At 38.1% G+C, this 14,690-nt stretch overlaps 1 protein-coding gene across 4 annotated transcripts in view; it reads right to left on the bottom strand.

Annotated features, from left to right (window-relative positions):
- Positions 1-577: 577 nt before the first annotated feature.
- ANKRD46 (ankyrin repeat domain 46) overlaps positions 578-14,690 on the bottom strand; it is a 34,477-nt gene continuing 20,364 nt past the window's right edge. For all 4 annotated transcript variants that reach the window (XM_061171558.1, XM_061171561.1, XM_061171559.1 and 1 more), the window contains 4 exons: positions 12,173-12,273; positions 9,301-9,638; positions 7,954-8,112; positions 578-2,561 (listed from right to left, as the gene is read on the bottom strand). In XM_061171558.1, the coding sequence (XP_061027541.1) occupies positions 2,345-2,561; positions 7,954-8,112; positions 9,301-9,611 (687 nt within the window). In that variant the 5' untranslated portion in view covers positions 9,612-9,638; positions 12,173-12,273 and the 3' untranslated portion in view covers positions 578-2,344. The remainder of the gene's footprint in view (positions 2,562-7,953; positions 8,113-9,300; positions 9,639-12,172; positions 12,274-14,690) is intronic.

Raw genomic sequence — 14,690 nt, forward strand, 5'->3', positions numbered from 1 at the left:
TGAAAATTTTAGTAACAGGTGTTGCTGAGACGGCAGTAAGCAAGATTCTAGATGGTTCCACTGCCAGACTCATGACAGACAGCCAGGCAGAAGGAAAAAGCAAACTTATAATTGGGGATAGAGCCTGAATGTGGAATCCCTATTCCACTATGTCCTAGCTGTCTGATATTGGACAAGTTACTTAAACCTCCTAGTATCAGTTTCCTCATCTTATAAAATGGGGAAATACAGCAGGGGTGGGGTGAACATAAGGATGAAATGAGATGAGGCACGTGAAGTGACTGGTAAAATTGGGAGGTGCTTAATCATGGTAGTTATTATCACTCTTAAATCCAAAAGCAATTCACCAAAATTAGTGTCAGAACATTTATAAGGCTAACATACGTGAAACGTGATATACCTATTACATCAGGTTTGAAAAAAAAAAAACTTTGTTTTTATGAACAGCCAATTGGAACCCATTTAAAAAAATCCTAAATTAAAAGAAAAACAATGATACCTAAGCAAACAGATTATGATTAAGAGATTATAAATACGTTTATTGGTATTATTACTAAATACTGAATGCAGAGAATAGAATACAAAGAAATCAGCACTTAAAAGGAAACATAAATCTTTAAAAAATGCAATATATTTACATATATGTTAACCAATTCTGCACATTTGTTTAGAGTTACAAACAAAAGCAAAGCTAATTCCAAAGCTTTTAATCTGAATATACTTTGATTTTGAGTTCTAGTGTTCTCCATTCTAACATCCACGGTTTGCTGTATTTACACCAAGTATGATTAATTTCGTTTGTATCTAACCTAAAAGCAAGATGCTGTGAGCTGATCCTGAGGCAGCCAGGTAAATCAGGAATTTTAGAACAGCTCTTTAAGACAGGATAAAGTCACATGAAAGAAAAATGCCTCAATCCTAGATATATAAATGCGAAAGAGAAAATATTAAGAAGCAAAAAGAATCACAGAAATACCAATTCTGCTTTAAATTATAATTTCTAATTCTAGCAACAATTCAATTAGCAGTAGCTTAGATGACTTACGTTCTAAAAAATAAAACCATTAGTTCTTTCACTATAATTTTCTGACTACACCCAATGAATAATTCTCAAGTCTTCATATCCTTTTTTAATAACCCAAGAATATGACTTAAACATAGCAGAATCATTAACAAAAGAGGCCTTCAAACAACTGCTAAAAGCTGCAATATAGTTTGGGGGCCATATTTCAATTTACATAATATTAGCATTCATAAAGAGTTTATGACACCTAGTACAATAGTGTTCAGCACTGTTAATTCAGAAATACACCATCCATTCTTGCCATCAGAGAACAACTGACATGGATGGGATTGTCACCACAATTCTAACAGGGCCTCTAAACAGGACTGCACATAAAATGAAAAAATTATGAACTATGATACAATTGTGACAACACAGCTAGCTTACAGAACTGAATTTTTCACAATAATAGTACTACAGAATTACAGTGACATTTAAACATCAGAATTATTTTCCCCTGCTAACTACTGAGTAGAGAAAGTTTTCTGACTGCATTTTTGATGAATAGAATATCTCTGAAATAAACACTAGGGGAAACTGACAAATGAACAAAATGAACTTCTCAAGTTCATTCGTCACAGATATCAACAACAAGCAAAGCAGCTTAGAAAAAAATCAAAATTATCCTAAAAACAAATAAATATAAGATCAAATCAGTCATTTTTGAGGAAAATACAGCTCATTTTCAAAAGTTCTGTTTGGTTTGTGACTAGACTTGAAAATATTAAAACAAACCAAACATTCCAAAAATACTGATTTGCTCTACAGGATTTGAAAAAAGCACTTCAAGTTTTAAGCTGAATGCTTCATTCTCCCCTAGCCCCCGCCCCTGATATTCCCCAGAGAAAGTAAATAAAAAGAGAAAAGCAGCTCTTGCAAAAATAAACAACAACAAAACAAAACTACCAACCAAAACTAATCATATAAGAGAACCTTCAAACACTTCACTTTAGTTGGTCTTATGTTAGGGTAAGGTTTCTGTAGCAAGGATTTCCTAGTCTCATCCTCTATCTCTCATTCTTTAGTCACGTCCATGTTTTTATCAAACAAGGCTATGCAGAGCCTTTCCTAAGAAGTCAGGCTGAGTTGGAGGTAGCTTTAGGACAGTATACTTGACTACAGTATGTAGTTAGTTCTTCTACAAGAATTACAATGTGTAAAACTGCAAAAAGAAAAAACGTACAGCCCTCACTGCCTTGCACCAAGAGAAAACTTTGAGAAACTGAGAACAAACAATGGAAGCCAGGACACTGGCATCTGCCTCCTCTCCCATGGGCTCTCCTAATGCACCAGTTCAGGCTGGTTTTCCACGAAGGGTAGCACCCCACTCACATAGTAGGCGATGCCAAGAGACAGCAGAGCAATGACAAAGATCAAGAGCAACACCCTCCAGAAGCCCAGATCCTCTACAAACTCCTGCCACGTGGTTCGGAAGCTGGACAGGACCCCCTCACCTTGCTGCAGGTTGGGATTGAGGAGGGAATGGCTTTCCATGGCACTGTGAGAGAAGCAAAGGGAAAAGAAAGAGCATGAAACAACACATTTCAAAAACATAAAACCACAGGAACTGCATTGTTTAGAAAAGACCAACCTTAAAATACAATATTTACAAGAAGAAAACTGACTTATATATATATATTCTCACCCATTTGTGTACTGATTTATATATGTGCAGGTATCTGGACAATCTACCTTTAACTATAAACTGCTAAACAGTAATGATTATGTTTCTTGGTTTAGTATCTAGAAGAGTCAGTTAAAAATCCTTTTCTAATAAAAACGTCCCAAGCAGAAGTCTTGAAGTAGGTCTAATGAGTTGTTTCCACCAGGTACTAAAGCAAAACACATTTTGGTTATTTGAAATTTAGAATTCAACACGAGGATTCAAAATTTGAGAATTCATGTTAATGGAAATAAGCAAAGACGGGCAAATCTAAAACACTGTTCTATAAAGTATGTGAATCTTAAAGTGAAAAGGGAATTTTTATTAATTTAGTTCAATAATCTGACCAATGAAGGAATTCCTTCTTTAAACTGCAATACTCCAGTAATGGATGCTTACTCTTCAGTCTGCTGTACACTTAGGACAGGGCTAGCCATTAGGAATTCCTCTTAATAGGTGCCTCCGACTGGTTTTAGTTCTATCTTGTACAATAACACAAAATACGTTTATTTCTCTTCTATATAAAGGCTGAGTCTAGTTGAAAATAAGGCAGCACAAATACCATAAAAACACTGATTCAGGTTTTCATAACTATGTAAGCGAGAAATATGACCACTACAAATAGAGTATATCTGACATTAGTATTTGGAAGGCTGCACAGTGATGAATTTGAAGCTCTAAGGGATTAGCACCCACAATTATGTCACAACATGCAGGACCAACAACAGGGTATCATTTAGATTAAAGCCACAATGACCATAATCATAGGTATCAACTATCTACCGCTGTTTATTATCCTTCCTAAACTCCTTCTCTTCATATTCTTCCAACCATCTTGGGGCAGAACAATGGAAACAGCACAAAACAATGTCTTAAGAGTCTGGTTCATCATGCAAAATTGACAGTTTTTTTTTTTTTTTGGTAACCTACAACTTTATTTTACTTCTTGACACTGTTAAACAAAGGCACTTCAGCGTTTACTGGCATTTAGAGTCTTCTCTAATCATGGGAAGGTGATTTCTTAATGGGCCAATCTGTTTGACATCCAAACTTTTTTTTATATTTATCTTCTGAATAGGAGAAGACATTTTCAATGGGAATCTACAACAACACAAAAATTTGAAGAAAACTCAAGCAAGTTCAAAAATAAGATTAGAACTTTAAGAAGTTCAGGAGAGGTTAATTTTGACTTACATGAAATTTATTGACTACGTCTGAGTTAACATGCTCTCATACTTAAAAGGGTTAGATATACAGGTATCCCCCATTTTTTGAAAGTTTGCTTTATGCCACCTCACTTTTAAGAAACATCTACAATACTACCAGTATTTGCTAACTGAAAGTAATCCCAAGAGGATTTTTGCTTTTATACGAAAAAAGGCGAAAAGCAAAAACAGTGTTCAATGTTTACTTTGCAGCAAGAGTGGCCCCACCAAGCTCCTTCCCCAGGAACTGCACTCAGCATCGCAGCATCCAGCTGCAATATCTTTGAACTGTGTCTGTGAGCATCTGTGCTTTATCTGGATTTATTTTGTGCATCCATTAGTAAGATGAGTCCTAAGGCAATTGCTTCTTTGCTTTATGCCATCTTGGCTTAAGGAAAGGTTTCCTAGGAACACTCTACTTTTGGATAGTGGCGGGTGGGGTAGGGACCTGTAAAATGAGAATTCAGTTGCACGTTCTCTAGGAGCCCATGAAGTTTTGCCAATCAGAACTGTCTATAGCAACCTGATCCAATGAAATGTTTTCTACTGTCTAGGAAATACCTGATTCTAGCATGATGGTCTGTGTGTGCATGTGTAATCTTTTTTGTACATGTGTCACCTACACTGTCTCTGTCATCCCATACCTACAAAGTAAAAAGGAAGTAAATTAAACTTAGGATATAAGGGGGTGTGGGGAAATGTTTTTCATCAACTTGACTGATAGGCCCTTAAGAAGTTATGCTATGTTTCAGGGAATCATAAGGAAACTGGAAAATACTAAATACATTCAAAATCTTGCTTTATTTCCTGTTCTAGAAAAGGCTAATCATCACACAGCTATGCCACAATGCCATGTACTAGCCAATCCCTTTAAGCTTTTCCCCCACATTTTTATGTTTTAAAAAATATTTATTTATTTGGTTGCACAGGGTCTTGTTGTGGCAGGTGGGCTCCTTAGTTGTGGCTCGCAGGCTCCTTAGTGGCAGCTCACCAGCTCCATAGTTGCAGCACGTGGGCTCCTTGGTTGTGGCATGCAAACTCTTAGTTGCAGCATGCATGTGGGATCTGGTTCCTTAACCAGGGATCAAACCCGGGCCCCCTGCACTGGAAGCGTGGAGTCCTATCCACTGTGCCACCAGGGAAGTCCCTCCCTCCCTTTTTTTAAATTGATGTAATTCATGTACCATAAAATTCATCTTTTTAAAGTATGTGATTCAGGGGCTTCCCTGGTAGTGCAGTGGTTAAGAATCCACCTGCCAATGCAGGGGACACAGGTTCCATCCCTGGTCCGGGAAGATCCCATGTGCCGTGGAGCAACTAAGCCCATGCGCCACAACTACTGAGCCTGTGTTCTAGAGCCCGCAAGCCACAACTTCTGAGCCCACACGTCACAACTACTGAAGCCCATGCGCCCTAGAGCCCACGTGCCACAACTACTGAGCCTGCATGCTGCAACTACTGAAGCCCGCGTGCCTCGAGCCCATGCTCCGCAACAAGAGAAGCCACCGCGATGAGAAGCCCGCGCACCACAATGAAGAGTAGCCCCCGCTCGCTGCAACTAGAGAAAGCCTGCACACAGCAACGAAGACCCAACGCAGCCAAAAATAAAAATAAGTAAAAGTTTAAAAATTAAAGTACATGATTCAGTGGTTTTCAGTAAATTCGCAAAGTTGTAGAACCATCTCCACTATCTAATTTTAGAACATTTTGGTCGCCTCTATTATAAACTCTGTACCTTCAGCAGCCACTTCCCACTGGCCCTTCCCCTGCTCCTGGCAACCACTACTTTCTATTTGCTGATTAGGGACACTTCATATAAATGGAATCATATGATATTTGGCCTTTTGTGCCTGGCTTCTCTCATGTAGCATGTTTTCAAAGCTCATCCATGTTGTAGCACATACCAGTATTACATTCCTTTTTATGGTGGAATAATGTTTCACTAGATGGATAGATGACAGTCTATCCACTCATCATCGATGGACTTTTGGGTGGTTTCCACCTTTTGGTTATTATAAATAATGCTTCTATGAAATTCATGTACAAGTTTTTGTGTGAACATGTGTTTTCAATTTTCTTGGGTGTATACCTAAAAGTAGAATTGTTGGGTCGTATGGTAACTCTCTGTAACTTTCTGAGGAGCTGCCAGACTGTCTTCCACAGCAGCTATGCTATTTTACATTCCCACCAGCAATGTATGACGGTTCGGATTTTTTCACGTCATTGCCAGTACGTGTTATTGTCCATCTTTTTGATTGTAGCCATCCTACTGGGTATGAAGTGGTATTTCTCTGTGGTTTTGATCTGCATTTTCCCTAACGACCAATGATGCTGCTTTAAGCTTTTTAATTTAAGCTTCAACCACACCTTCCTCCCATGACACTGAAGGGCAGGAGTAAGATAGGACAACTAGGTAGTACAAGTATTAATAATTCAATTTTCAAAGAATAGGCTTTACATAATGCCGTAAATAATGCAAATTCTCATGCTGAAGTGCAATGGCAGGTACGTGAAAGAAGTAGGAATAAATACTTCATATTGCATTGCTCAAATGACTAATCACTTCTTAGTTAATAAGTAATCACAACTGAGGCAAAATAAAGTATATTTCTAATAAAGAGATGCCAAGAAATTGGCTATTAACAAAATATACCAAGCAAAGTCCTGAATATATACCAAGAAAATGCACATTCTTGGACATTTTTCACAGTAAAGAAGCTTAAAGTAGTTTTGAAAATAAATCTTAAGTTATTTTGCAAGAACATGATCTTTAACAAAAAACAGATAACTCAATGTTATTGAATTGCTTATAGCATCCTGACTGCCCATCCAGAGCACACAGGTGAAAGAAGGGTTTGCCAATGCACCTCTGGCTTATTTTATGTACTTGCCAGCCTTCAGTGATAACTCATAAGGAGCATGCACTGTTCTAGAAGTAAAACTGTTTAATTTCTTTGGACAATAATAAGTATTTGAAACAAACAAAATAATCCTAAACTTGAGAGTAGAATTAATGGTCCCCAAGGAGTACACCAGGCAGTCCACGAAGAGGGAGGAAAGGAATCACGGGCACAGAGGAATCAAATTAAGGGTGAACTATGAAAAACAGAGGATTTCATCTGGAACTCACAGAAACAATGATCCCAACAGTCTAAGTGGACCATATGCTCCTAATTCAAATTCTTGGTCAATCTGCTACTGGGTCAATAGCTAATGAGGGCCCTAGTCCACTGAAAATTTTGCGAGGGGACTATAAAGCTCATCATCCTTCTTACCCTGTAATACCTGGAGAGCTTCAGCTCCATGGTGGTCAACCAAACTACATGCTAGTACAACTAAGTCTGGCCTAGAGACTTTAGCTGTTGAGCCCGTGATGCCAGAGAAAAGATGACTGGTCACCTTTTCAGAGCTCCCTGAACTATGTTCTAAACTGCTTCTAGATGAGAAATGATGAGATATTTGAGACCCTGTCAGTCACTACATCTTAGCTTCAATTACTTACAGGAGCCCAAATTTCATCTGTTCCATCTCATGTAAAAGTCACTTTCACATCACTGAACTATGTGTTAAGTCTTGTCTTACTCTCCTCCTGTTTTACTTTTCCTCAGCACTTTAATTCCCTACCTTTGAAAGGAAGCTTTTTGGTCGTTTCTAATACTGTCCAAGTTCTTGTCCTGACTTATCTTTCTCCTCCTTTTTCGAAATTCCATTCTTTTTGTGACCTGTACTTAAATTCTCAGACTCCTGTTTCCCTCCCTCCTATTCAGCTCTTCTCACTTGTACTACCAATACAGCAGGCTGCCCTGCCCAGTGGCTAACAGAACATTCTGTGCATGTGGGCACATAATACTTTCCGTTAATAGCTTTTCAATTGTAATCTGGAGCCATAAGGACTAATATAAGTTCAAAGAAAGTATCAAAGCACTTTACTTGAAAGCAAATAAATATAAAGCTGACCAAAAGTTGTCATAAAAGATTCACTTAAAGTGACTTGCCCCTTAAAAAAATGATATCTTAAGTACCTTTCACTCTCAGCTGTCTGCATGGTCTCCAGTTTTGAGTGAGTTCCTCTGTTAAATCCTTTTACCTCCTGTTCTTCCAAAGATTCCAGCAATCGGATGACATCTTTATTCACTCCCCTGCGCTTTGCCAGAACTAGGGGTGTAGCACCTTGATGATTGCTAAAAAGTTCATAAAAATAAAGAGGTTATATTATACTGTTAGTAGCCATTTGTGTAGATCTCAGTGAGGAAGGCATGGGCCCCATTAACTCAAAATTAAAACCCAGAGCAGAACCCGCGGTTGAGTTGGAACCTGAATTTTGAGTTAACCTTTTTTTTTTCCTTTTAGGGAAAAAGGAAAAAAAAAAAAAAAATACAGGCAAGAGTAGATAAATGAGAATAAATAAAAGAAAAAGAGGGTATCTTCCTAGAAATTAACTGGAAAATTCTAGATTCATCCTTATCTGACATTTATACATTTCATGAGAAGAGTGTATATTTTTTTTAAATGTCTAAGAATTAAACAAACAACAAAAAAAACACCCACGCTCAAAAGCAATCAAATAAGCTGCTTTGGTTCACCTAGCTATTTAACAACAGGAGAGAGCCCAAGTAACACTGAATCCTATAGTTAATTCCCACCACATCGTGTTCTATAGCAGCAGAACCATTTACTGTCTTATTCAGATTTAGGGACATTATAGCACCATTAGGGCAACATGAAACTGCAGCTTAAAGGTCAAGGTCACTTTTTAAAGTGGCCTGTCTTTCCCACTCAAGAGACAAGGAATCACTAAAACAAACCAAAAACAACCACTACTTCTTCACATTGTTCAGTATCAAAAGGACTGTGAGCGCCCCAGAGAGATTATGAAGCTAGCATGGCATATTATACGATAGAAGGCAAACAAGCTTTGCAGTCAGGTGGAACTAGGTTCAAATTCCAGCTGTGTGACCTTTGTTAAGTCATTTCACCCAGAATGCTTGTCTCAATTATTTCATCTATAAAATGAATACCTACCTTAAGAGTTATTCATTCTGAGGATTAAATGAGCTAACACAGTATGTGCAGTGCCCAGGCCGTAATAGATTTTCAACAAATGTTAGTTCTTTTCTTCTTTTGCCCTTGTCTTACAATACACAATTAATTAGTAGCAGAACCTAGCCACTATTTTCATAGAAAAACATACACTGCTTCAGCATAAATCTAGAAGTCAGCCTCTTGTTCCCTCACTCATTGTCCTCAATACCCTTCTGAACTTGTCACTATGCTTGATCAGTGAGGAAACAAAATCAACAGACTCCTAGATCATTGGTTGAGAGACTAATGGGAAGAAGTGACAAGACTTCAAAAACCACAGAACTTACCAAATATCAATTTTGAGTCCATTGGAAACTAAGAATTGAATAGTATCCACATGGCCACAGAGATGAAGAGCTGTGTTTCCCTGATAATCTGTGGCCAGGAGATCAGCACCAAATTTATGTAATAACTGGCAGATGTCTACATTCCCTCGGGCTGCTGCGAGGTGAAGGCCTGTTCTGCCCCTGCTGTCACGAATATTTGGGTCAAAGCCACTTTCCAAAAGCCTCTTGGAGTAGTTAAAGTCTCCATCAATACAGGCTTGTAGCAGGGGCACATTAGTCTGAGAAGAATCATTCACAAAAACGTAGGACATTGTTCAGATGTGGTGGATGGAATGTGCCTGTAATGAAATATGAGGTGAGCAAGATTCAGAGAAGCCAACTAAATCAAGACAATGAAGTCATTTAGAAAAGCGCTATTTCTTTTCCTTCTTGGCCTCCTGCCTCTAATAAATTACCCCACCAAACAGAAACAACAACAGAGTTATTATTAGATTTTATTTTCCATTAAAATGTCTCATTTTTTTCATATCTGTTGAATCAAAATTGCAATTAAATTACCATAAAGCCGTATTTCACTTTTCATCGTATAAAGACTGAGATTTTTTTTTTTGGCCACGCCATGCGGCACGTGGGTCTTAGTTCCCCAACCAGGGATCAAACCTGCATCCCCTGCATTGGAAGCGTGGAGTCTTAACCACTGGACCGCCAGGGAAGTCTCTGGATTGAGATATTTTTAAAGCGAAGCAAGATATAAGTGCTTAGATTTAAGTTTATTACATTGTCAGAAGACAAAGACAGCATGTTCCTTAAACTTCATACAACTACCTATACACGCACATACACACACACAAATGCTACTACTGGTAGAGATTCTTATTTAAAACAAAGTAATTCTCTTTCATATATTTGCTTTTTATTGTATTTGAGATATTCCATATGGTAAAACAGAATTATCAGCTCAAAAGTTAACTAAATCAGCATGAAAAAACCAATAACTTAATTCACACTCAATAAGGACCTGCTAAATGTTGTGTTTAGAGCACAAACTTCAAATTTTTCATAGAAAGAGAAAAGCTAAGGAAGGCAACAAACTAAATTTAAAACCTGAAAATATCATGAAATTAAGAATTCTGTCCTTTTTACAGTATTGATCCTATTCTGCTTTGTTCTGTGGTTATCTAAATATCTGATTTTGCCAAACTTCCACTGTCTGAAGATGGAGAGATGAGGAAAAACAGGTCTCTGTGGGAATGCAGAGGCAGGACAAAGGCAGCAATCCCAGCTGTGTCCATCCTAATACTTCACCCATCTGAGTAGCCTCGGTTCACCAGTAGGTGTTTCCACACATCCTTCATTGATACTTCCCTGCCCTCAGCAATCTCTTGGTCTCTCAGTGCATGCGTGTGTGCATGCGTGCGCGCGTGCGTGCGTGCGTGTGTCTCCACCCCACCTGCAACTGTCCCTTCCTTGGTTCATTTAAGAAAAAGTTAAAGCCTGACAAAAGAAACTTTACTAAGAAGTTAAAGAGAAAACAAACCAAAACAAGAAAACACAAAGGCAGAGACCCATGTGTTTGTTAAGATGGCTCCCTTACTCTAAGGTTAAAAAAGCTTAGTCACAGATGAGCTTGGCTTATAATTTATCAGGCAAAGTCTTCCTGGAACACAGATGGAACTGGATGCTAGATCAATCTATTGTGCCTAACCTCGCGGGGATTTAGGAAAGCCTGGCTCTGGAGTTCAGTGAGATTCTTGGCCCCCACTCCTTCTAGCCTGGTTTCCAGCAGAGCCCCTGTCCCTCTATTCCTGGGCCACCTTAAGCTCTGCTGCTGTCATGCGTGCAAGGGGGAAACATTAACACAGACTTCCTGTTCCGAGCCAGCCACTGCATTAAGGGTGTTAATGAATTTTATTTAATCTTCCTAACAAGTCCATAGTAAGATTTATTATACCTGAATTTTAGTAAGGAGTCATTGAAGGATTTTAAGTCAAGGAAATGGCATGGTCTTAGTATATTAGTCTTTCAGAAAGATGACTTTCTGGCAATACAGAGAGGTTAGTTTGGAGGGGGTCAAGATTGGAGACAGGGAGATCAATCAGTATGTCACTGTAGAGATCCAGGCAAGAAATGATGATAGCCTGATCTAAGGCAGTGGCAGAGAGAAGGGGGCATACTGGAGAGGGATACACTAGATAGAATGAACACAACTCAATGACCTGTTGGATATAAAGGGTGAGAAGGAGCTGTTAAGGATAATTCTAAATAACGGGAAAATATGTTTATGATTAAGAATTACAGGGATCAAGATAAGATAAACCTCAGATTATGATACTATATAATGCTTTTTAAAGAAATTAACCCAATGAGAAGATGTTTCTCAAAAAAAACAGTCAAGAATTCTCTTCCAAAGGTAATCTCCCTATTTTCCCTTACAGTAGTCATTGGATTGGATCATAAAAAAGACAGAGGTATCACAAGCTTTTTAAAAATTAAAATACCACATATCAAGTGCTTTTCAAGAGGTACCATGTTTTGGTTAAATTCTCTAAGAATAGATAATGAAAAACAATCTACTTGGTATTTTTGGTTCAAACAGTTAAGAATTCTTGTGGTTTGCAGACTGGGATTCTTTCGAATATCGGCTCAGTAAAAAGGACAAGTCTTTCTTGTCTATTTTTTAAGTGAGAATAAGCATGGTTTATTTTGTGATTTCTTTGTGTCCTTGAGAAACTACTAATCTCCAAATTTAATAAGCCCAATGATAGATAACATTTTTCATCTTGACTATAGAACTGAATCTGCCCAAAAGCAAGGCCACAGTTCACTGAAGCTTTCACATGTTGTGAGGGAGTCCACAGTAGAAAATACTCACGTAAGCCTTAAGATTAGATCTTTCTCTCCGTGGTCACACGGCAGTTTCTCTGAATTCTTAAGAAGGTTCAACAGACTATCCAGAAATGTGCCAGCAAGGATCTATAATAAATAGAAAATTCAGTTATAACAAAGATGCGGTGTGAAAAAGGACTTGCTATTCTACTAAACATAGACAAGGTACAGGGACCTGTAGATATTTTCCAGAAAATCGATGGGTAAGGCATTAACTTATGAGGCTACTAAAGTCACTGACGAGTAATAAAGTGGTGAAAAGGAGGAAAGAAGGGCTTAATAAGGAGAAGCTCTGTTGCCCACTAACAAGAAAGCATGGTCAGAAAGATGAAAGAAAGAGAGTCAGATTATGTTACCATCAATAGAGGAGAAAGAAACTACGCTCTGAAAATTCACTCTAACTTACCAGAATTTGGAATGCATATTTTTCCCATTATAAATGGTGGCTACATCTCAGGTTAGCCCACTAAAGCAATTTTAGAAATAAAATGCTATTTGCAGTGGGGGAAAAAATTAAAAACAACCAATACTTGGGTTTAAACCAAAGAGGTACATTTAAGAAAAAAAAATGTCTAATCTGTCTTGAATACTGGTACTTAAATCTCCTCCTGAGATTGTCCCCCTACCTTTTCTTTTCAATGTGAAAGAAAACTGGCTCAAATCTATCTGCAGTCTTTTCCACATGCCTGACCCCACCCCTCCTGCATCTCGGTGCAGCCCCACGCTCACACTTTCGCTGGGACCCCCCCTCAGGTTTCCCCTTAGGGAACTGACAGACATTTGGAGAGTCCCCCGTCAGTCCCACTGCACTCTTCTCTTGAGGGAACGTGGAAGCGAGGGGGTCACGGACAGGCGGCATGGACCATAAAAAATCAATACTAATTTGTTAGGCAAACATTTACTGTGTGCCCAAAATGTTCCAGATAATATGCTAAGTGGTAAATTTGGGATATAAAGTCTAAATCCCAAATTTATAGTTCCAGCTGAAATTCATGACTTTTACTAGTCATTTACGCTGTCATCAAGTCCCTTTAAATAAACGTATAGGGAATAATCAATGGCATTTTATGAAGCTCCATTTACCACACGTAAGTCAGGTTGTATCATAAGGGCTATCAGTGCGAGGTTGGAAGTGAAGACAAACTACATGTGAGGACCAGTCCCACAACAGTTCAGCAAATACCATGATGACATGATAATACGCAAAACACCCCCCTCTTCAACTGTTCCCTATATTTCTGCAAGTCTGTAATACCAGTTTAGACAGATTTCATTATCACTGAGCCACTTAATTGATTTCCCTGAACAAATAGTCTGTGTTCACCCAAAGCCTACTATTTTCCTTTTTTGTCTTGCCCACTAGAGCTGAGTCTTCATGACTAAAGTCTCTCTCTAATATATTAATATAAGATGTGGCTTTTTCAATGTTAAAATGGTGCAGGGGTTATTCTGAAGATAGTAGGGTTTATATTATGAAAAGGACAAGTGTAGCTGTTTATTTGGAGACAGAATTATAGATTATATAGTTATGTGCCCCCAAAGTAATCCTAATGTTTCCTTAAATCCATAAGAAAGACCATTTTCTGCCAGTTTCTTTTGATATGACAAGGCCACATAAGAAAATAAATGATCAAATTACAAATTTATGTGATTTCAAACTTAATACTATATAAATGCATTAGACCTAATTACTAGAAACCTGCCAAGAAAATGCTGAAGACCCTAAATAAACCACTAGAAAGCTACTGATAGATTCCCCAAGAAATAACAGAAATGAATACAAATCGGGACACGTTAACTATTGTCCAAAGGGTGAAGAGGACTAAAGATTTTTTAAATTAAACTTTTTATTTTGAGATAATTGTACATTCAAATTCAGTTGTAAGAAACAATACAGAGAGATCCTGTGTACCTTTCACCCAGTTTCCCCTGATGGTAACACAGAGTAAAACAATAGTAGTACCATATCACAACCGGGATATTGACATTGATACTGCCAGGATACGGAACATTTCCAGCCCCACCAGGATCTTTGCCCTCTTACAGCCACACCTACTCCCCTCCTGCCCCCACCTCTCCTTATCCCCTGGAAACCACTACTGTCTTCCATTACTATAATTCTGTCATTTCTAGACTGTTACATAAATAGAGTCATACAGTATGTAACCTTTGAGGATTTTTCTTTTTCACTCAACAGAATTCTCTGGAGATTTATCTGGGTTGTTGTCTGTATCAACAGTTTGTTTCTTTTCTACTGCTGAGTAGTATTCCAAGGTATGGATGTACCACAGTTTAACTGTCTACCTACTGAAGGACATCTGATTATCTCCAGTTTTTGGGCGTTATGTTAAGGCTTCTAAAAACATTCAGGTACATATTTTTATATTAAGTCTTCATTTCTCTGGGATAAATGGTCAGGAGTGCAATGTCTGGGTCATATAGAGGCCTAAAGATTTTGATGAAAAGATTGTTGAGTCTAAATGTGCTCATCTTCTCCATGAAGA

Source organism: Eubalaena glacialis, chromosome 17, assembly GCF_028564815.1.
Source record: "Eubalaena glacialis isolate mEubGla1 chromosome 17, mEubGla1.1.hap2.+ XY, whole genome shotgun sequence".
NCBI lineage: Eukaryota > Metazoa > Chordata > Mammalia > Artiodactyla > Balaenidae > Eubalaena > Eubalaena glacialis.